At 46.0% G+C, this 25,001-nt stretch overlaps 1 protein-coding gene across 3 annotated transcripts in view; it reads right to left on the reverse strand.

Moving 5' to 3' along the window:
• VEZT (vezatin, adherens junctions transmembrane protein) overlaps positions 1-25,001 on the reverse strand; it is a 98,264-nt gene that overhangs the window by 63,620 nt on the left and 9,643 nt on the right. For 2 of the 3 annotated variants that reach the window (XM_082254733.1, XM_082254732.1), the window contains exons 2-3: positions 9,644-9,769; positions 1,735-1,824 (exon numbers count right to left, since the gene is read on the reverse strand). In XM_082254733.1, coding sequence (XP_082110859.1) covers positions 1,735-1,824; positions 9,644-9,769 — 216 coding nt within the window. The remainder of the gene's footprint in view (positions 1-1,734; positions 1,825-9,643; positions 9,770-25,001) is intronic. The other variant, XM_082254734.1, reaches the window with a different exon arrangement.

Raw genomic sequence — 25,001 nt, forward strand, 5'->3', positions numbered from 1 at the left:
ACAACAGTTGATGTAACATGACTTAAAGCAATATTCAACCCAAAAGCAAATGTTTAAAGATATCACAGCTTACCAATTCTTATATGTGGTGATTGTATTAGTTTTTTTTTAGGCTTTCTTACCTTTGTTTTTATCTGGTGCTCCATCCAGTAAATCGGATTTTTAAAAAAAATAAGCTCTCTTGCAGATGTAGCAGTTAGAGGGGGTGCTTACAACAATCAGTTTTTACTTATGCAAAACCTTTATCCCAAAAAGGAAAAAAAAATGTTTTCTGTAACTGCAGGTGTTCATCTTCGATTTGTAAGTGTATCTAAATCTGCTAGTGCATCTAACACTCCCCCCAACCCCCCAGATTAACAATGCTGCTGTCCAAAGGTGTCCCCTGTGCTCCATCTAGAGTAGAGGCACTCTAATACAGGAGGTTTCTTACTGGCCAGATCTCCAGGTGAAAAAGAGGGGGAAAAGCCTAATAAAAGAAAACGAATGCAGCCCTCACATTAAATGATTGGTAAGCTACAATATATATAACATTTTTTATTTTATTATTGCTTTAGGACTTTGAACGGTAACAGACAGTATACACAGTATGTTTTTAAAGCAAAGCTAAACCCAAAAACAAAAATGTAATATATTGCAATTTGCCAGTTCTTAGTTGTAGCGGCTGCATTAGTCTTATTATTTTTTATTTTATTTTTACATGGTCACCCTGCAAAAAAAAAAAAAAAAAAAAACTTTCTTCCCCTAGTTGGCTTATTTATATATGCATTTTTCTTTTTTAGAGATACTTATATAGTGACGTCAATTTACGCAGTTGCTGTACATATATTATTCATTTATATCAGTCCCTGCCCTCAAACTGCTTACAGCCCCTAACTCTTATGCAGTGCTTTACATATATATTGTACATTCACATCAGTCCCTGTTCTCAAGGAGCATTACAATTTAATGTTCCTAACTCACATTCATGAATACACATACAGGCGGTCCCCGGCTTACGAACACAATAGGGACTGTAGGTTTGTTCTTAAGTCTAATTTGTTTGGAAGTTGAAACAGTGCATTTGTAAGTGCAACTTGACCCAGTGCAGGGATGTGGGATGTTTCGGGTGCTTCTGGGCGTGCAGTCATGTTATCTGGGGCTCTTGTGGCCATGCAATACATACACTACTGCAGTGTGTAATGTGTGTGGTGGTGCAAGATGGCTGCTCAGCGGTAACTGTGACCAGCGTGGAGCACAAGTGACAGAAATTGACATCTGTTCGTAAGTAGGAGTCGTTCGTAACTCGGGGACTGCCTGTACTAGGGCCAATTTAGAAAGGAGCCAAAAAACCTACCAGCATGTCTGAAGTGTGGGAGAAAACCGGAGTACCTGAAGGAAACCCACACAAGCACATGCAAATCTGGGCAGGTAGTGCCATAGTTGGGATTCAAACCCACGACCCTAGTGCTGCTAGACAGAAGTGGCTAACCCCTTAGACACTGTGCTTGACCACAAACATGTCTACCTTTTTCATCCTTATTGCATGAGGTATGATGGGATTAGTAGTTTACACAACTAACATAACTTCTTGTACATGATGAAAATGTACTGTAAGGATATAAGGACTGGCAAGCTGCAATACAAAATATATTTGTTTATGTGTTTTAGTTATGCTTTAGGTTAAAACAAGCCATGTAAAATAAAAATCTATAGAACTAAGCACGTTTTAAAAGGTAATTGCAAATATTAACTTACCAACAAATGGACTCTTTCATCTTTTTTCTTTTCTGAAATAAAAGGGTTCCAACTTTGCAAAAGAGCAAGCACGCTCTTGTATATGCCTGGCTGAAGACAGAGAAAAAAAAAAAAAAAGATAAAATCTTTATTGTATTTATTATATAACACAACACAATTATATATTCTTTGGAAATGTTCTAGGAAATATTACTATTATTTTACAAACACCCTGAAAACATCCCACCAACAAAAGACATGCACTCAACTCCATGGTCACAGTTCAATTACTTTGCTTAAAAAATGTTGTGAATTAAAAGTGACGATAAACTGGTTAAAAAAATATATCCAAGAATGTTTACCCAAGTTGTCGTAAAAATTTAGGCCCATTTCACACAGGCGGACCGTCCGTTCAGATCCGCCTGTCAGTTTTTTTGGCGGATCTGAACAGACGCCCCATGCACCCCTATGGGGCATCGGATGTAAGCGGAGACATGTCCGCTGACATCCGATCCGTCAAATCTGGATGGATGGAAACCCTATTTTCCATCCGTCTAGCGAATTGGATCGGATGAGAACGGACAGGTGGTCCATTCCCATCCGATTCCCCCATATAGAACAGCAGGACCTGACAGCTGTCTCTGCACACAGCGCGGAAACAGAGCTGCCATCCGCCTGCTCAGCAGAGGATCGACTGATCAATCCCCTGCTGAGAAAAACGGAGTCCGCCTGACGGACTCCCCTGTGTGAAAAGGGGCCTAAAGGTTAAGGTTTAACATTATTTACTTATCCTGGAGTCAAAGTGGTTCTAGAGGTAGAAGGTTTTTTATCTTTAATGCATCAAGGTAAAAAAAAAAAAAAAAAACTTCTGTGTGCAGCTCCCTCCCAGCCCCCCTAATAACTACCTGAAACTGATCCCAGACATAAAAAAAAAAAAAAAAGAAAATGTGTATTGATAAATGCAACTAGTGTAAGTACCTACATCTATCTTGCTAAGACAGGAAGGGCAGCACTAGAAGCCAATAAAGCATGCTATGTGCACATGCACTCAAAAGGAACATGCTGACTGCAGTAGAGAGCAGAAAGATATCGGTCTGCTCCTGGTCCCTCATTGTCCCATCCCAGGCTGAGGCAGAGAGGTGACCTCAGTAGAGAAAAGCCAGAATTGCAACCTGATAGTCTGATAGGGCTGTAAAAACCTCAGATGGAAAGCACTCTGTAGTGACAATTCTGTCAAAAAAGGAGGGGGAAAGGTTACACCTTTGCCACTCTGAATGGCTTGTGAGGGCCAAAGTGGACCTGCGCCTCTGTCACAGCTGCGTCCTCCATCTTTAAGGTCTTACGCACAGATACAATCAGTGCGCCCCCCTGTGCCTTTTCGTGCGCAGTTGTAGAAGTGGAGGAATCTTCCTCACTATCTGAGGATTCAGGGCACATGGTTGCAGACCCATGCAGGGTGACCCACGTCCACGGCAGCTGAATCAGATTCAGGATATGAGGGGACAGAGGAAGCAGGGGGCGCTTTTTTGCCAGCCCGTCGCCCAAAAGCCAACTCCACTGGGACACAAAGGACTCCAGGACCGCTGTCAGCGCGTCGATGGATAGTTGGGGAGAGAGGGTATCAGGTGGGGAGTAACTACTAAAAGGGACACCCACACCGCTGTGGGAGCACACCCAGTTGCCAGTCACAGAGCCCCAATCAATCCTCAGCAGAGAGGGAGAGGACCACCAGACTCACCAGTCAAACCAGGAAAATCTGCACTGCATGTACGGCGATCAGGAAAGGAAAGGATCCAGGAGTCAGCATCAAGGGATAAGGAGGGGCTCCCACCGCCCAAAATTGCCACCCATAGAGCTCCACTGTCATGGCCGCTGTCCCCACCCTGGGAGGTGAACGAGACCACCCACACAGCCCCAGCATTAGTGACAAGGGGGGTTGGATGGGGGGACAGGTGAGGGGCGTGCCTAATGGGAAGGAGGGGAATCTGGGGGTCCGACCATTCCATGGAGAGGCCGGCATCCCCCTCAAAACCCTCCAGTGGGAGAGGAGGGACAGCTACTCACCATACCAGGAATCACCGCTCCAGACAGAACCCCTCGCCATCAAAATGGGGGGGGTTGGCCAGGAGGAACGATGCAATTCAGACCTGGTCGTATGTGACATCGAGGTGGGGCTATGTCGCGACCAAACTAGCGCGAAGCGGAGGTCTGTGCGTGCTCGCTAGCCAGACTAGGGTGACCACTGGATCTAGATTATCCAGCCCGTCGCCCAGTCTGGCAGTTGATTGTAGATCTCTCAGGTAAAAACAGGAGAAAAAAAATCTATCTAAAAGAAAACAATTTTGCCAGGACCAGAGATCCCAGCAAGGAACTAGGTCCTTACTCCTGACTAGGCAGAAAAAAAAAACTGAGTACCTATAGCAGAGAGAGGGAGTATAGCCCATGGGACTGCCCATAGGTGTAGCCAGACTTTTTTTCTGCTTAGTGTCCTACTCCTGTAAGGGGCCAAGACCAGAGATCCCAGCAAGGAACTAATAGGCCTGAATCACTGTCTGATTGATCCATCTGGAAATGGTTGCAGAGGAAGCGGACAACCCTTTCCGAGGCCCACCCATCAACACAAATAGTAAGTCTGATTTCCTAAAAGACTCTGTAGCTGCCAGGTACACCCTAATCGCCCGGACCACATCCAATCATGCAAAGCAATTTCCTTTTGATGTTTTGGCCTGGGACACAGGGAAGGCAACACAATATCTTTATTCAAATGAAAATCAGAGACAACCTTTGGGAGGAACGACGGACAGAGGCAAAGAACCACCTTAGCTTGCTTCCTTAGACCAGTGATATTGATGCTAATGAAAAACTACTTGGAATTGGTTCTACCATAAACCACATTTGGGAGCAATTAATTTATTGACCGATGATCCTTTCCTTGGACAGTCTATCCATCAATATAAGGCTTTCTACTCAAGTTATTCCTCCATTGAAAGACTATAACGCTTGGCGACTGGTTATCACGCAATGTTCTGAGCCCCGGGGCCTTTGTATGCAGCAAGGCTGGTGTCCAGTTAAGGTTAATCATCGCCCATTTTATATACAAGCAGAGATCAGCACAGCATTTGCAGCATGCATAGGAGTATTAGATTGTCTGGAAATATACATTTTAGTGACACTGTATTTTTATGAAAAAAATTTACAGAAAAAGAGCAAGGATGAACTACAAGAGACTCACACCACACAACGTATGTCTTCCACGTACGATGGTAGATCTTCCTAGAAGTAGATTTCCTAGCTTTCAACAGCGTTGGAATCACTGACTCAGACAAACCTCTATCCATCAGCACCTGGCGTTCAACAGCCATGCTGTCAAAGCCAGCGACTGTAAAGCAGGATGGAACAGCAGATCCTCATTAAAAGGAAGCTTCCAAGGAACACCGGCGACCAGCAGCACCAGATTGGTGTACCAAGCCCGGCGAGGCCAGTCCGGGGCCACTAAGATGACTGGATTCCCTTCTGCCTTTGATCCTGCGTAGAAGTCTTGGCAGAAGCATGAGAGAAGGTAAGGCGTAAATCAGACGATACTGACTCTATGGGGCCACCAGCGTGTCTGTGGCATCCGCCAGAGGATCCCGTGACTGAGCCACAAACTTCTGCACCTTTCTGTTGAGCCGGGATGCCAACAGATCCACCTCGAAGATGCCACACCGGAGACAACCGATGAAACACCTCCGGGTGAAGGGACTACTCCCCTTGGTCCAACGCCTGCTGACAGAGGTAATCCGCCTGCCAGTTTTCCACCCCGGGAATGTGTACTGCAGAGAGGGCTGGAACAAACCATTTTGCCCGCCTTAGAATGCCGACTACTTCCAGAGCCACCAGGACACTTCTTGTGCCCCCCTGGTAATTGACATAAGCCACGGGCGTGGCATTGTCCGATTGAATGTACATCCCTGAAGACGATTCTTCTAATGTTCCAGACAATCTGATCGCTCGGAGTTCCAAAACATTGATTGGTAGTCTGGACTCTTCCAGTGTCCAGATCCCCTGAACAGAATTTTTGCAGAGGACGTCTCCCCAGCCGGACAGGCTGGCATCCGTGGTGACCACTGTCCAATACAAGGGGAGGAAGGATTTGCCCAGCTGAAGCGCCGGAGAATGAAGCCACCATATCAGGGACTCTTTAGTTCCCCCGGCTCAGCCGGATCTGATTGTCCATAGACTGCGGATTCTTGTCCCATTTGGCCAGAATCTCCCTTTACAGGGACCTTGTATGGAACTGTGCAAACTGAACCGCCTCGAAGGTAGACACCATCAAGCCCAGCAGTCGCAATCAAGTCCGGAGGGATGACCATCTGCTGGACAGCAGGAGACGATATACAGCCTGCAGTTTCTGGAGTTTGTCCAGAGGAAGGAACACACTAAGGCCGAGTCCAGACTCAGAACCAGATAGTCCAGCTTTGTGGACGGAACCAGAGCAGACTTCCGAAAATTCTGAATCCAGCCTAACTCTCTCAGAATTCCTATGGTGATCTCCAGGTTTTCCACTAGAGCAGTAGGAGACTCGGCTCGCAGAAGGAGGTCGCCCCAAGTAGCCCAGTACCTCGATCCCCCGTTGGTGTAACAATGCTAGCACCGGGGCTAACACTTTTGTGAAGACCCGAGGAGCAGAGGCGAGACCAAAGGGTAACGCCACAAACAGATAAAGCTGACCGGCACATATTGGAATGTGAAGGAAAGCATCCTTGATGCCGATAGAGGCAAGAAAATCCCCCTGATGCAGGGATGCCACCACCATGCGAATGGACTCTATTCTGAACTTCTGCACCCACACAAAACAGTTCAGTGCCTTGAAGTCCAGGACTGGACGCACCTTGCCTTCATTCCTGGGAACTGTAAGCAGGTTTGAGTAAAAATACTGAACAGTCTCATGTTGGAACCGGGACAATCACCCCTTGAAGTAACAGGTGTTGCACCTCCCCAAACAGACCCTGTAAGCGGCCTGGGGACAGGCGCAAGTTGGAAGGAAAGAACCTTGTCGTGGGGGGGGGGGGGTTAAGAGGGAAACTAGATCTTGTAGCCAGACCGTAAAACTTTGTGGACCCACTTGTCTTGTACCAGGAAAGTCCATGAGTGAGTCTAGAAACCAGCAAAGACGTCCCCCCACCCCTGATATGGGTGAGGGCGCACCTTCATGCTGAAGAAGCCTTGTCTGCCGGTCTGGATAAGCCTGCTCTCGACTTGCCAGATCAAGTTCGCTTGAATACATCAGAGGAGGCCCTAAAATGGCTTTGATCCCTTGTTAGTCCCTGAGGGCCGAAAAAACTTCTTTGAGCCGAGAAGGATGGCCCACGTCTACGACGAGGGTCCTTGCCCTTACTAGCCTGCGGAAGAAAGGTACTCTTCCCCCCCGTGAGACCCTTAATGAGGTCATCCAGAGTAGCTCCAAACAGGAAAACTCCTTGAAAAGGAAGATCAGTCAAGGCCTTTTTAGAAGTCTGGTCTGCAGACCAGTATTTGAGCCAAAGAAAACGCAGAAGGACCACTGCTGAAAAAGAGAGCCCAGCGAATAGGGGAGCCGCATCCAAAGAGGCATCGCAGATAAACTGCAGCCCCTGGACCAACTGGTCTGTCAGCTCAGCAAAGGCAGGGGGGAGCTGCTCCCCCTCCAGGTCACGGCGTAAAAGCTTAGCCCACTCGGCCAGAGTTTGCGTCACCAGTGCAATGGTAAATACCAGCCTTCCTGTGAGCAGAGTCCCTAAAGGCCGGGGAATCTTCAACCAGAATCATGGTTGCTTTATTCAATCTGGAGACCAGAGGGTCTACCACCGGTGGAACAATCTACCTTTATAGAAGGGGACTCCTCATAGTGGTACAACATAGAAAATTATCGTAGGGACCACAAGGGGACATTTTGGTCGTTCCTACTTTTTAGCGACAATTCCGTCAAAATAGGAGTGGAAAGGAAACCGCTTTGCTGCTCTGGATGACTTGTGTGTGCCAAAGGGAATCAACGTCTCCGTCGCAGCTTCAGCTGCCTCCTCCATTTTTAAGGTCTTACGCACAGATACAATCAGTGCATCCACCAGCGCCTTTTCGTGCGTGGCTACAAGAGTGAAGGAATCATCCTCACTATCTAAGAACTCAGGGCGCGTGGTCGCAGACCCAGCAGAGTGACCCGTGTCTGCGGCAGCCAAATCAAATTCAGGATCTGAGGGGACCGATGAGGCAGGGGAAGGCAGGGGGCGCTTTTTGCTAGCCCGTCACCCAAAAACCACCTCCACCTGGAACATAGAGGATTCCAGGTCTGCCGTTAGTGTATCAATGGATGGTTGGGACCTGGAGGGCCCCGCAGCCTCTGAAAGTGGATCAAGTGGCTAAATGTGCTCCAAGGACTCCATGGGGTTGATTTACTAAACCTGGAGAGTGCAAAATCTGGTGCAGCTTCCAGGTTTTATAGTTAAAGCTTAATTGAGCAAGCTGAAGTTAGAAGTTAATTGGCTACCATGCACAGTTGCACCGGATTTTGCTCTCTCCAGTTTTAGTAAATCAACCCCACGAGTCAAAAGGGAGACCCCACAAAAAAAAAGGTGGAAAAAAAAAAAAAAAACACCACTGCTAAAGGGACACCCTTACTGCTCCAGCAGCACCAACCGGACGCCAGTAACAAAGCACTCAATCGATCCTCAGCAGAGAGGGAGAGGACCCCCACCAGGCTCATCACCCAGCAGAAACCAGGCACTGCAGCCACCAGGAGAATCTGCACCGCACGTGCGGTGATCAGGAAATGTATAGATCCAAGTCAGCACCAGGGGATGAGGATGGGCTACCACAGGCAAAATCACCACCCAGAGGGCTCCACTGTCATGGCCGCCGCTTTTTTCAATTGCAAACCACCGCAAAATGGCCGCTGGACTACACAAACATGGCAGCCGTGCAGTGAGCACACAGGCTACAAGAAAATGGCGGCACTATGAGGTTCCCAGGGACCCAGGAGGGAATCCCTAGGCCTCAGAAAATAGCACAGGCAGGAGAAGGGGGGCCCTGGCAGAAGCCCCCACAAGGTACAGCGCCTCCACAGCCGATCGGCTGGTCACCGAAGACGCACCCCCCCCCCCAGCACAGCACCCACCACAGGCGGTGGACCAGGCCACCCCAAAGCCCCAGCTTCAGTAAAGGAGGAAGGGGGAGGGGGTTGGGAGGGCAGTATGGACCACAGGGACCACCAGACCGATGAGTGGGGTTCCTAATGGGAAGGAAGGGAACCCAGGGGCCCGACCATCAAATGGAGGGGCCCACATCCACTCAAAACCCTCCAGGGGGAGACCGTTACTATACCAGGAACCAGGTGGGTACCACTCACCACTCCAGACACAACCTCCTCTCCACCGAATCGGGGGTCTGTCGGCCAGGAGGAACGTTGGGCCAAGACCCGGTCGTATGCGACCTCGCAAGGAGTTTAACTCGTGGGCCATTCCCCATCTGGTGGGGCTATGTCGCGGCTGACCGAGTGCAGATCTAGCCAGACTGGGGTGACCACTGGATCTAGATTATCCAGCCCATCGGCCAGTCCGGCAGTTGATTGTAGATCGAACAGGAAAAAAAAACAGGAGAAAAAAAAAATCTATCTAAAAAGAAAAAAAATGGCAGGACCAGAGACCCCAGCAAGGAACTATGTCCTTACTCCTGACTAGGCAGAAAAAAAAACGGAGTATCTATAGCAGAGAAATTGAATATACCCCCTGGGACTGGCCATAGGCATAGCCAGACTTTTTTTCTGCCTAGTGTTCTACTCCTGTAGGGGGCAGTATAACCCAATGGTTAAAAAGATCAGGAGCTGTGTCTGTCAATGAACGAAAGAGAAAGCATACATGCAATCTTACATAAAGTCTCTGGATATCAAAAAAAAAAAAAAAAATAGTATTAACCACACCTCTGCAGTTGTGTTGGCATGTCCTCGACTTCCATTCTCTGGCAGACGCTCCTCTGGCGTCACCGCTGGACATATTTCAAAATCTGTGTGTCCCAAATCTTGCAGATACTGGTATAGCGGTGAATTCTGAAATAAACAAGTTGATTGGCAAGTGAGAGATCAATGTGTAGCAGAAAACCTGCAGCCTGGTAAAATTACAGTATATAAATAAAGGCATAAAGAAAACATTATTCCTTCACCAGCCAACAATCCTTGAACTTTCCTGGATTGGGCTAACACATACAAATGCTTACTTTCCTATCTGCTGTAAAAATGCAGACACGATTTAATCGTTGGAACCTTTGTATTAAAAAAAAAAAGTGTCACGCCAGTTTTTGGAGTCCGCTATATACCGGGGAATTACAAATCAAACGCATAACCTACTGCTTTCATCTTGCCTTGAGCTGGCTACTTAGAACTTCTGATTAAGTTAATGAAGTGTTAAAATATTAAAATATTTCACTGCACCAGATGTCACAAAGGTTTCATACTGCCAAATAGTATGCCACTTGGCACTCTAAACCTGAACTGTTTTTAGAATACATTTTAGTGAATGACATTCTTGGGACAAAAATAACACAAGAACATTACAGTGGAAATCCCCCCAACAGAGGAAAGACAGGAACAGTTTTTGGAAATGTACTGTATATAACTTTGCTGCACTTTTGAAAGGTAAGACATATATATATATATATATATATATATATATATATATATATATATATATATATATATATGTATATATATAGATAGATAGATAGATAGATAGATAGATACACACATACATATACATATATTATATATATATATATATATATATATATATATATATATATATATATACATACACACACACACAAATATATAAGCCAGGATAAGGGTGGGAACCTCTGCCATACAATATTTGCTGCCTATGTCCCTCCTAGGGAGATATCTTTTCATTTCCTGTCCAGGGAGTGAGGGGAAGTGCCAAATACTGACAACTACAAAAACCCTAAGGGCTCTTTCACACGGCACTCCATATGTCCGTATTTCATCCCATTTTTTTTGCAGATGAAAAACAGACATAATGCATGTCAATGGGATTGCCGATGTCAGCGGATGACCATCCGCTGACATCTGATTTTCGTTCTTTTCAGTTCTGTTCCGTTTTTTGGAACGGAACAGAACCCTATTTTTCTTCCCTTTAAAAAACGGAACAGATGCAAAATCGGATGTCAGCGGTGTCATCCGCAATCCCCATAGACATACATTATGTCCGTATATGATCCGCAAACGGATGGGATGATATGCGGACGTAGGGAGCGGATGACACAAGTGTCATCTGTGTCCGTGAAAAAAAAAAAAAGTGCCGCAGCGGAATAAAAAAAAAAAAAAAAAAAAAATCGGAGTGGCCGTGTGAAAGAGCCCTAAAATGGTTTTAAAGGCCGCAGGTTTTTTTTTTTTTTTTTTTTACCTTAAGGGGCTGAAACAACTAATCGATATACTCGTTTTAAAAAATAGCTGTTAACTATTTTCATTATCGACTAGGTCATGGGTGTCAAACTCAATTTCACCATGGGCAGCATCAGCATTATAGTTGCCCCCAAAGTCGGTTGTATCGGTAAGACTATATAAAAAAGGCTCCCCCCACGCCGAACAGCATCGGTGGCTGTGGACAATTTGCACACTAACAGTGGAAGGATCTTGAGGGGGCAATAAATGCCAGGAGTGCGTTATGTGCGGAGTCCAGGGATGCACTATGTACAGAGTGCAGAGTTCAGGGGTGTCCTATGTACAGAGTGCAGTTTCAGGGGAGTCCCACATACATAGTACAGCGTTCAGGGGTGTGCTTCATACATAGTACAGGGGAGTCCTACATGCATAGTACATAGTTCAGGGGAGTCCTACATACATAGTACAGCGTTCAGGGGTGTGCTTCATACATAGTACAGGGGAGTCCTACATACATAGTAAAGCGTTCAGGGGTGTGCTTCATACATAGTACAGGGGAGTCCTACATGCATAGTACATAGTTCAGGGGAGTCCTACATACATAGTACAGCGTTCAGGGGTGTGCTTCATACATAGTACAGGGGAGTCCTACATGCATAGTACATAGTTCAGGGGAGTCCTACATACATAGTACAGAGTTTAGGAGTGTTGTACATTCAGGGATGCCGTATGCACAGAGTGCTGGGTTGAGCTGTGTGCTACATGCAGAGTGCAAGGTTTAGTTAGGGGTGTGCTATGCACACAGTGTGCAGGGTTCAGGTCTCTTTCATAGGCTGTCCGCATCTCACTTCCACCCCTCCTCAGCTCCAACCTCTGCACCATTCTCCCCCATCCCCCACCCCTTCACAGCCTTCCTCCCCTCTCCAAAAGCTTCCGCGTATCTCACCTACCCTGCCCAGCTCTAGTACCTCCTGGCAGTGTAGGCAGCTCCGCCTTGCTCTCTCTCATTGCAGGGAGATCAATGGTCGGCATCTATGCACCCTGGCACAGATGGGGATCACAGTGCACCTTACCACATGATGCCCCATCCCACACTGAACCAGCATCTGCATCCACCTTATTCCCCATCATGAGTGTAGGGCAGGCAAGGATCAGTGACCACCGAGAAGAAAGCTGTCTTTTACAAGTGGCAGTATTGAGCGGGGAGCAGAGGGAAAAAGCTGGAGGTGGTGTAACAGAGCTCAGCCACATTGTGGCTGAAAAAAGTCCTGGGTACAAGAGCCACATGAACAGGCCTAGGACCTTGTGTTTGACACATGTAGATTAGTTAGTCAGCCAATTAGTTGGCCTGCATACAGAATGCATTGTTTGTTTACATATCAGGAAATACAGTTCAGCATAACTACATCTCAGTATAGACAGTGCAGCACACATACAGAACTTGTGAATGTGTGAGGTGCGATGCCTCATGGGACATGTAGTCCTGGACAGGAGAAGGAGGTGATTTAAAGTGATTCTAAAGGCAGAAGGTTTTTTACCTCGCTACAGGGACACTCTATACTATACTCCAAAGGCACTCTGAAGGCTGGGTGAGCCAGAAGTGCCGTGGGGGGACCCCAGAAGAGGAGGATGTGGGCTGCTCTGTGCAAAACCACATAAAAGCAGGTACGTTTTTTTTTTTTTTTAAAGAAAAAAAAATCCAACGTTTACAATCACTTTAAGGGCTCCGTGCAGGAAAGATCAGCATGAACCCGCATGAACCCAGAGTATCTGGAGAATGGAGGTAATATAAAGCTTAAGTCTCGGTTCACACTGATGCGATGCGGGAAGGCTGCGAACTCGCAGCCTGTTCCCGCATCGCACACGCACCCCCGGCAGTTCACACTGCCATATGCGATCCGCTGGGGGTGTCAATGTAATCTTAACGACACCCCCAGTTTGATCGCATATCGCAGTGCGATCGTGCAGTTCGCACAGGATCGGATCGCACAAGTGTGAACCGCTGTGCGATCCGATCCTGATGCGGCTGCAAAAATGCCTCCTGTGCGTGTTTGGTGCGGGTGCGATGCGAATTTAGCCATACAGTTTGTATGGCTAAACTCGCACCGCACAGCCGATCGCATGTAATGTCGGAGCAGTGCGCTCCGACATTACATGCGAACTCCGCACACGCACAAATGTGAACCGGGGCTCACAACTACATTTGAAGTAAAATTTTACCAGTATTGTGCATTATATTTAAAATTAAATCCATGAAAACAAAGTTTCAGCCTTTAGTACTATAGTAATATAAAATATTTATATCCCCCTTCATGTAGCTTCATGTCTGGCACCCAGGTAAAATTTCCTGTATATCCTACTGCTGGATGTATTTTCTATTATATACATATTTATTATTACTTTCACAGTATAGCAGTGATTACAGGATCTGCTGTTTTTGTAATAGAAAAGGACACTTTTTGTTTTTTAACCCCATCACGACTGGTGATACAAAAAGCAAGCTACTGCTGCATGATACATTCCGGGTGTGCTTTTGCTTACAGTTCACACCAAAAAAACTCATTTTCTGCATGTGCATTTTTTTATCCCAAAGTTTTGTTTTTTCTTTTGTGTTACAGCGAATTTTTGATGCATTTTGCCACGTTCCAGTACAGTAAAAATACAGCATGTTCTAATTTTTTGTTTAACTGCCCTGAAATGCAATGCACTGGTGTAAACTATGCCATTGGAACCCTTAGAACCTACTGTCCATGCGTTTTTGATGAAGAAAAAAAAAAACCGGACTGCATCTGGTGTGAACCAGCCCTAAAGCTAGCCATAGATGGAGCAATTTGCTGCCCCTCAACCTGTGAAAATCCCTTGATTTCTTCATCAACACAGTGTTGATAGGGGAATCCTTCCCGTGGAGCCATTGTGTTCTCCCGGCCGGTGATTATTGCTAGCAGCTATAGCCGCTGGCAATAGTTGCATTAAAAATCCGACAGGCTGGTTGTACCCAAGTTGGTCAATCGATCAACTTGGGCACATTCAGCCAGCCCATACATGGTTCGGATCTCAGCTGGTCCCTGCTGAACCAGCCAAGATTGGAACCCTCTATGGCCGGCTGAAGGGCTTACAATCACTTTAAAAAAGGAAGTGAAAATGCTTCATTGCATTAAAAAGCAAGATTTAGCAGAAGTTCTATGTCCCTATACATACTGTGTGTCCATTAATGCACTTGCAATCTTTTACAAAATGCACATGTATATGCCAAGGGTTCCCCTATGGTTACACCACTATTGTCTGGACTGGTCTTAGGGCGGTAACCAACACCTCAAATCACCAAGGCAAAATACAGAAAGAATCTGCCTAGGTGTGACCAGCTTTACCCTGGCAGGTCAGGCAGGTAATAGTCACTTGAAGTGGCATGACTTAATTTCCTTTAACATGTCTTCATTGCTCCGAGACAAAACCACGGACTGCCTTGTCACCTGTCTAAGCCTCAGTTTACTCAGCAGCTGGAGCCTTGTTGTCGGAGTCGTGCAATTTAAGACCTTCATGATCTTCTACCTGTGCTGGGAGGTGTCACCAGGAATCTACATGACACATCTGCGGATATAAAGGTACTTCTTCAGAGTGGAATTTCCTACAGAAGAAGAAAGTCACCTGGCTGAAAATATGTTATGACTCATCCACCAGAAGGTACTAAAACAGAAAATCACTCACTCCTGTTACACAACAGCATACCACACAATGTACTCAATAACGTTATTTAAAGCTGAACCATGAGCACAAAAATTTACGTTTAAATGTATTCCTCTAAAATCACAAGGGATATTAATCTGCTTTGTGTGCACCAAATGCTTTTACAAACCCAAATATCACCTTGTAAAAATACTGGTGACATGATCACTTTATTGTACAGTATATAGACTGGGTAGAGAACAGAAATTAGGGAGGGGCCAAGCAAACCAACTCACTACAGGCTGCCAACAGAAAACTACTGGAGGGGGCGGAGTCAAGACCTGTCACACTGCACAAGGAGAGAGAGCAGAGGTGACCAGTCTGTATTACAGGATACTCTGCATAGAGGCAAAATATTACACTGGATTACTGCACAGATCTGGAAGAAATATACAACTGGGCACTGTTAGGAAGCCCTGAAGGGCACTGCTAGGAAGCCCTGATGGGCACTGATGAGGCAGGATGAATTAGGCAGCCCTGATAGGGCTGCACTGAAAACCATGGCACTGATAATCAGTGCCCTGATCTTGGTGTAATGTCCCCTTTCAGAATTGCCAGTTCCCCTCTCCTCACGCTATGACAGTGCATGAAGAAAGAAATGCCAAAAACTGGTAAGTTTGTTTACAAGTGATCAACTGTGATTGGACACAGCTGATCACATAGTAAAGGGCTGCTGTGATTGGCCCTTTACCATGATCTGTGATCACCCAGATTCAAGTACAAATACACATGCCTTTTGTTTTTAACCAGTTCACGACCGCACTATAGCCAAAAGACAGCTCTAGTGCCGTCGTCCATGGATGTCCTCCCAGAACCATGTCCCCTGGGGCTTGCATCCGGCACACTCCTTTGGACACAGCTGATCACAGATCATGGTAAAGGGCCAATCACAGCGCTCCTTTACTATGTGATCAGTTGTGTCCAATCACAGCGGATCACTTATAAACAAACTTACTAGTTTTCGTCATTTCTTTCCTCATGCAATAAGTGTCATAGCGTGAGGAGAGGAGAGCTGGCATCTGGCAATTCTGAAAGGGGACATTTACACCAAGATCAGGGCATGGATCATCCGTGCCCTGGTTTTCAGTGCAGCCCCATCAGGACCGCCTCATCGGGGCAGCAGACTCATCAGTGCCCATCAGTCAGAGATGTATAGTAACGAAGTAGAACTACTTAAGTACTGTACTTAAGTACTGAAATGCGGTATCTGTACTTTCCTAAAGTATAATTTTTTTCTCCTACTTTTACTTCACTACATTTTTTCGATGATTTCGATACTTCTACTCCGATATTTCTTTTTTGTGCTGCATCGTTACTCGTTACTTTTCTCTGCCTTTCCCTTTTTCTTTTTTGTTTGGTTTCCCTCCTTACTGCTCTCTCCTACTCTTTCAATTATCCTCCCTATTCTGCCTTCCCCCCCTCCCCTCCCCTTTTCTATAGGAAGGCAAAGGAAAAGATACCCCCCTTTTTCATGGGTACCTGGTCTCTGGCCATTTGGGTAGCGTTGTTCCGCTCCAGGCTTCCGCTAGGCCGGCGTGGAGTGCTCCCACGTGCGCCTCTCGGCGCTCTGACATGTGTGGCGGCCTTCGGCCACTCCGCTCCTCCCCTCCTTGTCTCCATTCGCTGACGTCTCAGCGCTGGGAGGCAGGGATTCCGGCGGCCGCGCAGTAGAGGCACGTGCGCATGCGCAGTGCGATCGAGGCACTGGCGGCCATCTTGGTTAAGGGAAACATGGGGGTCTCTGATGTAACTTAAGGGGGGGCTTTGTGTGGGCGGTCTCTGATGTAAGGGGGCTCTGTGTGGGGGGTTTCTGATGTAAGGGGGGCTCTGTGTGGGAGGGCTCTGATGTAAGGGGAGCTCTGCGTGGAGGGGCTCTGATGTAGGGGGAGCTCTGTGGGGGGCTCTATGGGGGGGCTCTGATGTAAGGGGGGCTCTGTGGGGATGGTCTCTGATGTAAGGGGGCTCTGTGTTGGGGTCTCTGATGTAAGGGGGGCTTTGTGTGAGGGGTCTCTAAAGTAAGGGGGCTTTGTGTGGGGATGGTCTCTGATGTGAGAGGGCTCTGTGTTGGGGTCTCTGATGTAAGGGGGGGCTTTGTGTGGGGGGCTCTGATGTAAGGGGGCTCTGTGTTGGGGTCTCTGATGTAAGGGGGGCTTTGTGTGGGGGGCTCTGATGTAAGGGGGCTCTGTGGGGGGGGGTCTCTGATATAAGGGGAGCTCTGTGTGGGGGGGGTCTCTGATGTAAAGGGGGCTCTGTATGGGGGTCTCTGTGTGGGGGGTCTCTGATGTAAAGGGGGCTCTTTGTGGGGGCTGGGGGGTCTCTGCTGTAAGGGTGCTCTGTGTGGGGGGTCTCTGATGTAAGTGGGGCCTCTGTGGGGGGTTTCTGTTGTAAGGGGGCTCCGTTGGGGGGTTTCTGTTGTAAGGGGGGCTCCGTTGGGGGGTCTCTGATGTAAGGGGGGTCTCTAATGTAAGGGGGGCTAAGTTTGTAGTGATCATAAAAAAGAAAAGTCAAATGAAGTGCAAAAAAAGTGCAAGAAAAAATGTGCAGGGCGCTGGTGGGGACGCCACAGGATCAGCTCGCACCGGGGCGCTTGAACACCTAAGGCCGGCCCTGGTTGGGAGGTTCTTTCCCATGAACAGCAGATATGAAATTATATTCATCTTGTTTTGTCACATATATATATTTGAAGATTCACAATATTTTGAACTTTTTATTGACTTAGATTTCATACACTCTTCCTTTATTTCATTATTAGAATATATTGTTGTATATCACATTGGTTTATATATGATTTTGCGCACCAATAAGCTGTGGAGAAAAAAAACATGCAGGGAAGAGAAGGAGGGATGCTTTAAAAGGGGAAGGGAGGGACATACTTTATCTGTTTTTTGTTTACAAAAAGTTACAGCCTAAGGAATTGTGATTGTCCTTTAGGTTAATCATTTGAATAAATCATTTGAAATAATAAAAAACAATATGATGTTCAAACTTTTGACTTCTTTCTTTAATAACTACATAACACAGTACTTCTACTTCTACTTTCAGTACTTGAGTAGAATTTTTTTTCAAAACTACTGGTACTTTTTACTTTTAGTACTTAAGTAGCAATAAACTACTTGCAATACTTAAGTAAAAAAAATGTTGAATACTTTAGTACTTCCACTTAAGTAACTTTTTCTGCGAGCACTTCCACTTCTACTTAAGTCACTTTTTGATCGAGCACTTGTACTTTTACTCAAGTAGAAATTTCGAGTCTGCAATCAGTGAAGGGAAAAAATTAATTATTTGCAATATATTATAACAGAAACTAAGTGGCAGTTCACACTAGGTCGCTCCGACTTCGGGGGCGACCAGTGAAGTCGCGTGCACCGCGACTTCGGTGCAAATTGCACGGACTTCATATAATGAATGTCTATGCAAGTCGCTTCGAGGTCGCCCCGAAGTAGTCCAGGACCCTTTTTCTAAGTCGGAGCGACTTGTGTCGCTCCTATTAGAACAGGTCCTGTAGCACTGCATGGACCGCGACGGACCGCGACTTGTCAGGCTGCCAAGTCGCGGTAGTGTGAATGGACACTAAATGTCCCTCTTTTTTTGTTTGTTTAGCAAAAAATATAAAAAAACACAGTGGTGATTAAATACCACAAAAAGAAAGCTCTATATATATATATATATATATATATATATATATATATATATATATATATATATATATATATATATATAAAAAAATTTTAAAAAAACATGAAAAAAGAAAAAATTACAGTGACATTTACAGCTGCATGACCGTGCAATTGTCATTCAAAGTGCGATAGCCCTGAAACCTGATAACTGGCCTGGGTAGGAAGGGGGTGAAGGTGCCCGGTATTGAAGTGGTTAAACAATATTTACTTATCCTGGGGTTAAAGCGGTTCTAAAAAGGTAGAGTTTTTTTTTTACCTTTATTGTATCCTATGCATTGAAGGTAAAAAAAAAAAAAAACCTTCTGTGTAGCTGCCCCCCCAGCCCACCCTTATACTTACCTGAGGCCAATTTTGATTCAGCGCTGTGTCAGAGCAGCAGCTCTCTCTCCTCTTATGGACCATGGACGCAGCGGGAGTCATTGGCTTCTGCTGCTGTCAATTACAGCCTGTGAGGAGAGAGCAGGGGGCGGGGCCAAGCCGTGCTATGCGTGTCTATGAACACACATAGGGTGGCTCAGGATTGAGCCCGCACGAGTGCCGCACAAGCAAGCAGCACACATGGACATTTTTAGCAGTTTAGTAGCTGGGGAGTTTGGAGGATGTTTTCTGAATGCCTTTAAATTGTGTTCAGGAGAGCAAATTTTGACCACAAAAAACGTTGAACGCTGTTAAACACGCCTATATGCTAGGCATGTTTAGCATTTCAGTGTTTTCTTTTTTAATGGCCAGAATAAATTACAATTCTGGCCAATGAAATAAACAAACGCTCAAACTCCAAACACTGCTAAACTGGTTTGGTAAAAAATGTGGCTTAGGTGACTTTCTAAGGCAGGGGTGGGGAACCTTTTTTCTGCCAAGGGCCATTTGGATTTTTGTAACATAACTGGGGGGACGTACAAAATAATCAACTTTTAAAAAATTAGCCTGTTATATTTGACCACAGCGTGCCCCCTTTCAATGCAGAGTGACCACAGCGTGCCCCCTTTCAATGCATAGAGACCACAGCGTGCCCCCTTTCAATGCAAAGAGACCACAGCGTGCCCCCTTACAATGCAGACTGACCACAGCGTGCCCCCTTACAATGCAGACTGACCACAGCGTGTCCCCTTACAATGCAGACTGACCACAGCGTGCCCCCTTACAACGCAGACTGACCACAGCGTGCCCCCTTACAACGCAGACTGACCACAGCGTGCCCCCTTACAATGCAGACTGACCACAGCGTGCCCCCTTACAACGCAGACGGACCACAGCGTGCCCCCTTACAACACAGACTGACCACAATGCAGAGTGAACAGCGTGCCCCCTTACAATGCAGAGTGAACAGCGTGCCAAGCTCCCCAGACCAGTGCACTTGACTTACCTGTTGTAGCGGCAGCTTCCTCTCTTCAGTCCCCGCGTCTCTTCGAGTCCTCCCGCATCCCGGAGGAGGAGGATCCGTGAGACAATAGCGAATTTTCGTATTTTCATTCGCTATTGTCACACAAATGGGCAGGCTCGAGGCGCACTGCTCTGCGCCTCGGGTCCACCCTTTTCGGAGACTCAGTGTGAGGACGGAGCCATCGGCTCCTTCTGACACAGCGGCACGGGGAGGGGGGGGCTGACATAACGATCGTGCGGGCCGCATGCGGCCCGCAGGTTCCCCACCCCTGTTCTAAGGGCTCATGTATACAGGGCAGCCAAAAAAACTTTTCTGAACGCTGGAAACCAAAAGTGAAAAACGTCAATTTTAGAGCTTTTACATACTGAGTTTATGTGAGTTTAGCAGCCATTATGAGCATTTGAGGTTAGAAGCATTTTTTAAACATACTCTCAGGAGACCCTCCCAAATGCCCACAATGAATTAAAAACATGCAAATTATTAACAAATTCAGCCATTCTTTGAGAGAAGAGAGAGCAGTGTGCTTGTAGATAGCTCTCCTATTTCTTTGTGTTTTCACTATGGATCCCATCATGACCATGTGTAAGGAAATATTCCTGATGTTGCTGAGGCCCCTGGAGATGTAGAAAATTGCCTGAGAGGACCAGAGTTCTTCACTATTGGACTCATCCATTGATGCAGGCAACAGCATGAGGTGAATTTTGTGAACATTTTTATATGTTCAAAAATAATCAGAAATGTTTTCCCTTTTCAAAACGTGCATAAACGCGGTTTACCGCAGTTACACAAGGTTACAAGCATTTGGCGTTTGAAATGCCAGTAATACAGTACTAAATGCGATTTTTCTGCTTTCAAAAAAATGCCTGTAACCTCAACAAACTGTAAACTACTATAAACGACTGAGTGTACATGTTCACATGGAGGAAAGTTCAGGGGCTTCTGCTCCGCAGCTGTAGTCTACATGAGGCCTAACGCTGATTTTTTCCTGTCAGGAGAAACAGTTTACAAGAAACCAGCGTGCATGAGGCCTTAAAGAGAGGTTGCATTCCCCCTTAAAGAACTCAGCGTATTGTTACTACACATCACCTCTTGCATATTAATTGCGGAACGGCAGAAATCTGTGCCGAGTTCTTTGGCCTGACTACAAAAGGTGCAGCTCTCATCGGCCAGGCTCATAGTGCTGAATCCTGTTTATAATATCCAGGAGGAAATGAAATGCTTTGCTGATGCCGACTTGCCCAGACCTCTGAGCAGCTGTCTAAATATCTACCTTTACACTATGAAGAAACTACTACGCACATTCAAATCTCTACTCGTCTGAAATCTGGCCTACTCGTCTAGCTCTGCAGGCGATATTTACTCACTGCTTTGTGTCACATGCTTATTTTCATTTATCCGTTTTACTACGGAGAGAGAGAGAAAGAAAAATATGCATTCACAAGACAGATGAAACATTGTCTGCTAGTAATTATTTAATCCGATCTGCCCCCCATTCTATAGACTTACAGCGCTGTAAAAATGACCAGCTTTTTATTATTATAGGAAGACAGTTAAAGTGTTACTAAACCCAGGACCCTGCATTCACTATATCTGGTCTCCCACAGTACACGGAACATGGAAATATTTTAGTAAATATAAACTGCTAAATACTTTTTCTCATCAGCAGTATATATCAGTCGTGTGACTTCTATCAGTGTCTGGTTAAAGCTTGTAAGAGGCGTTTTAATTCTCCTCTGATTGTCCTATAAGGCTACAGGACCCTTGACTCTCTGTCTGGACAGTGCTGATTGGGCCCTGTGCTACTTCCCCAAGAAAAATAACTCTCTTGCAATACACACCAAACTGAGCATGTGCAGCTTGCCCCCAAAGAGCTGTTCTATCAGGAGATAGATTGGGAACACTGGAAGAAGGGGAGGTTAAGAGAAAGAACACAGGATCAAATAGCCTTTAATACAATGCACAACATTAACATAATATAACTAGATACCAACATACCACAGGATCAGGAAAGTAACTGCAGGTCCCAGTACCCATAGACAAGCAGCTTTCTTTTTTTACCTATGAAAATATTAAACAAGTTATACTTACCTGTTCTTTTGCAGTATATTTGCACAGAGCAGCCCGGATCCTCCTCTTCTGTGATCCTGTTGCCTACCTCCTGTTCAGTGCCCCCACAGCAAGCAGCTTGCTATGGGGGCACCCCAGCTGAGTCACAGCTCCCTGGGTCCTCTCGTCTGAGGCAGGAAGTCGAGTGAGGGCAAGATGGCCCCCCACTCGACTCTATGGCCTTGGGAGGACTGGAACGATGTCATACGTTGCTTCCTCCCAACAGCCTTTTTTCCATCATAAAAAAAAAATACTATTTTTATTATTTTTGCTTTTTTAGAGTAGATGTAAGATCTTTTTGACCCCAGATCTCACATTAAAGAGGTCCTGTCCTGCTTATTTCTATTCCAAAGGATGTTTACATTCCTTGTAATAGGAATAAAGGTAATCAAAAATTTTTTTTTACAAGGACAGTGTAAAATTCAAAAATATAATTTAAAATAAATAGGAAAAAAATAAATAAATAAAAATGAAAGCGCCCCATCCCCGTTAGCTCACACGCAGAAGCGAACACATACGCAAGTCGTGTAATCGGTGTCCAAACCACACATGTGAGGTATCGCCGCGATCGTTAGAGCAGGAGCAATAATTCAAGCCTTAGACCTCCTCTGGTAACCTGTAGAAATGTTTAAAATGTCGCCTATGGGGATTTTTAAGCACCAATATATAATGTTTGGGGGTTCTAGGTAATTTTCTAGCAAAAAGAAAATTATTTTAACTTGTAAAACAACAAGTATCAGAAATATGCCCAGTCCTTAGTGTTTAAAGCGGAGTTCCGGCCACGGGGGGTAAAATTTAGATAAAAATACCCCCGGGACAGTCAGGGCTAGTACATTCCACAATGGATAGCCTCAGTACTGTCCCGGGTCGCACTTACCTTTTAGAAGAAATACTTACCTTGAAAATGTCTTGTCCAGTGCTGCCATCTCGGATGTGGGCAGCTGAAGCCAGCGCGTCCTCTTCTGCGTCCTCTTCTCCCAGAATGTGCCTGCACCGGCCCCGCTCGTCACCCCTCCACAGCTTCTGGGCATGCCCAGAAGCGGTTTAGCAGGGAATGAGGCGCCCGCACCGGAAGTGACAAGCGGGGCCGGTGCAGGCGCATTGATTCCTGGAAGCGATGACGTTCAGCTCCCAGGAATCAATGCAAAGAAGAAGTGACAGCGCGGGCCGCAGCCGCAGAAGGAGGAAGTGGAAGAAAGGTGAGAATATTTTTCTTCAATAACAAGGTAAGTAAACAAAAAAAAAAAAAAAAGAAAAAAATCGTAACTATCCATTTGTTTTTCAGGTGACCAAAAGCAAGCGGATGGCCCAAAATCGATCGATTATGTCAATTTTGTGGCCGGAACTCCGCTTTAAGATAAAAGAAAAAACCTTCTGCCTTTACAACTCCTTTTAAAAGGAAAAGTCCACTTTCATGGAAAATGTAAAACAAAAGCCATTATATAGCATACTGGACACAATTGCTACACAAGTGATATTGTAATTGAAGGTTAATAAAAAAATTACTTTTCTTTGCAATCTGCAGCTGCTGTCATTCTTTTAAAAAATGTGATGCAATATGGCTACCTGGAGGTAGCTACGGTTGGTGTACAGAACTTCCCTAGAAATGTAATTTGCCGCTTCTGTGATTGACTCGCCGATTTTCCCAGAAATCTGCACTAAGATACAAAGTTACATTAGGCATCCTCCTCTGCAACAAAAATGTAATTTTTGGTGAGTTAGGCCTCATGCACACTGCACGTAATCCAAACGTCAGTAGAAAGCTGACGCTGTAGAAGGCGTTTTTCAGCTTTTTTTAGCATTTTTCAGCTTTTATCAGTTAGAGTGTTTTTACAGCTGAAAAACGCCTCCTAAAACCCACTAGTTCTGGGGTTTTTTTGCAGCCAGAAAACGCCCCTGCCAAAACTACCTGAGAACAGCCTGTGTGTGCATGGACACATAGGATAACATGCTGGGGAGTTTACTGGCTGCAGAAATAAAAAACGTCTGATGCCAAAAACAGCTGCTGTAAAAATGTCCCATGTGCATGAAGCCTTAGTCCCCAAGGATTAATCACTTGTAAAAGGGACTCAGACCCTGCAACTTTCCTCATTAGAACGCTAAAAAAAAAAATCACTACCATTCAGATTAACATTGCACATTGCCATAATCAAAGATCATTTGCTTTAGGCTGCATTCACATGTCAGCTTATAATCGCGGGCAGAACCGCCGCGGTTCCGCCCGCGATTCGGAGATTTATTGCAAATCGCGGGACGCCTAGCGTTGCCCGTTGATTTGCAATAGCCCCCCAAACGCCGAGCGATGTTGCCGCGATTTACGCCCGCCGAATCGCGGCAACATCGCGCAAACAAAATCGCGGGACGCAATACGCTCCAAAAAAGTACAAGAGCTTCTTTGGAGCGTATTGCGTCCCGCGATTTTGTTTGCGCGATGTTGCCGCGATTCGGCGGGCGTAAATCGCGGCAACATCGCTCGGCGTTTGGGGGGCTATTGCAAATCAACGGGCAACGCTAGGCGTCCCGCCGCGATTTGCAATAAATCTCTGAATCGCGGGCGGAACCGCGGCGGTTCTGCCCGCGATTATAAGCTGACATGTGAATGCAGCCTTAGAGCAGACACGGGAAGGAATCAGCAACAAAGACTTGTTCTCTCCACAACAAAAGTGGCTTTACTCTTTAACCACTTGCCGACCCGCCGCCGTGTGGCAAAGTGGTGCTATTGTGCGAAACTACGTACCTGTACGTCGTTTTGTTGAATAGCTACTAGACGGCGCCACCGGGGGCACGTTCGTGTCGTGATTGGCTAGCGGGGATGTCAATCAACAGGTCCGATGTATGCTGGCCACCCGCGATCAGCCCCAGGAGAGGCAAAATGTAAACAAGGAAGATTGCTGTTGGCAAGGGGCAAGATGGAGATCTTGTATTCCTACTAAGCAGGAACCTGGATCTCGGTCTTCCCCCAATCAGTGCAACTCCCCCACAGTTAGTAAACACCCCC

Source organism: Pelophylax lessonae (genome assembly GCF_965119305.1).
Source record: "Pelophylax lessonae genome assembly, chromosome: 4".
In the NCBI taxonomy this organism is placed as follows: Eukaryota; Metazoa; Chordata; class Amphibia; order Anura; family Ranidae; genus Pelophylax; species Pelophylax lessonae.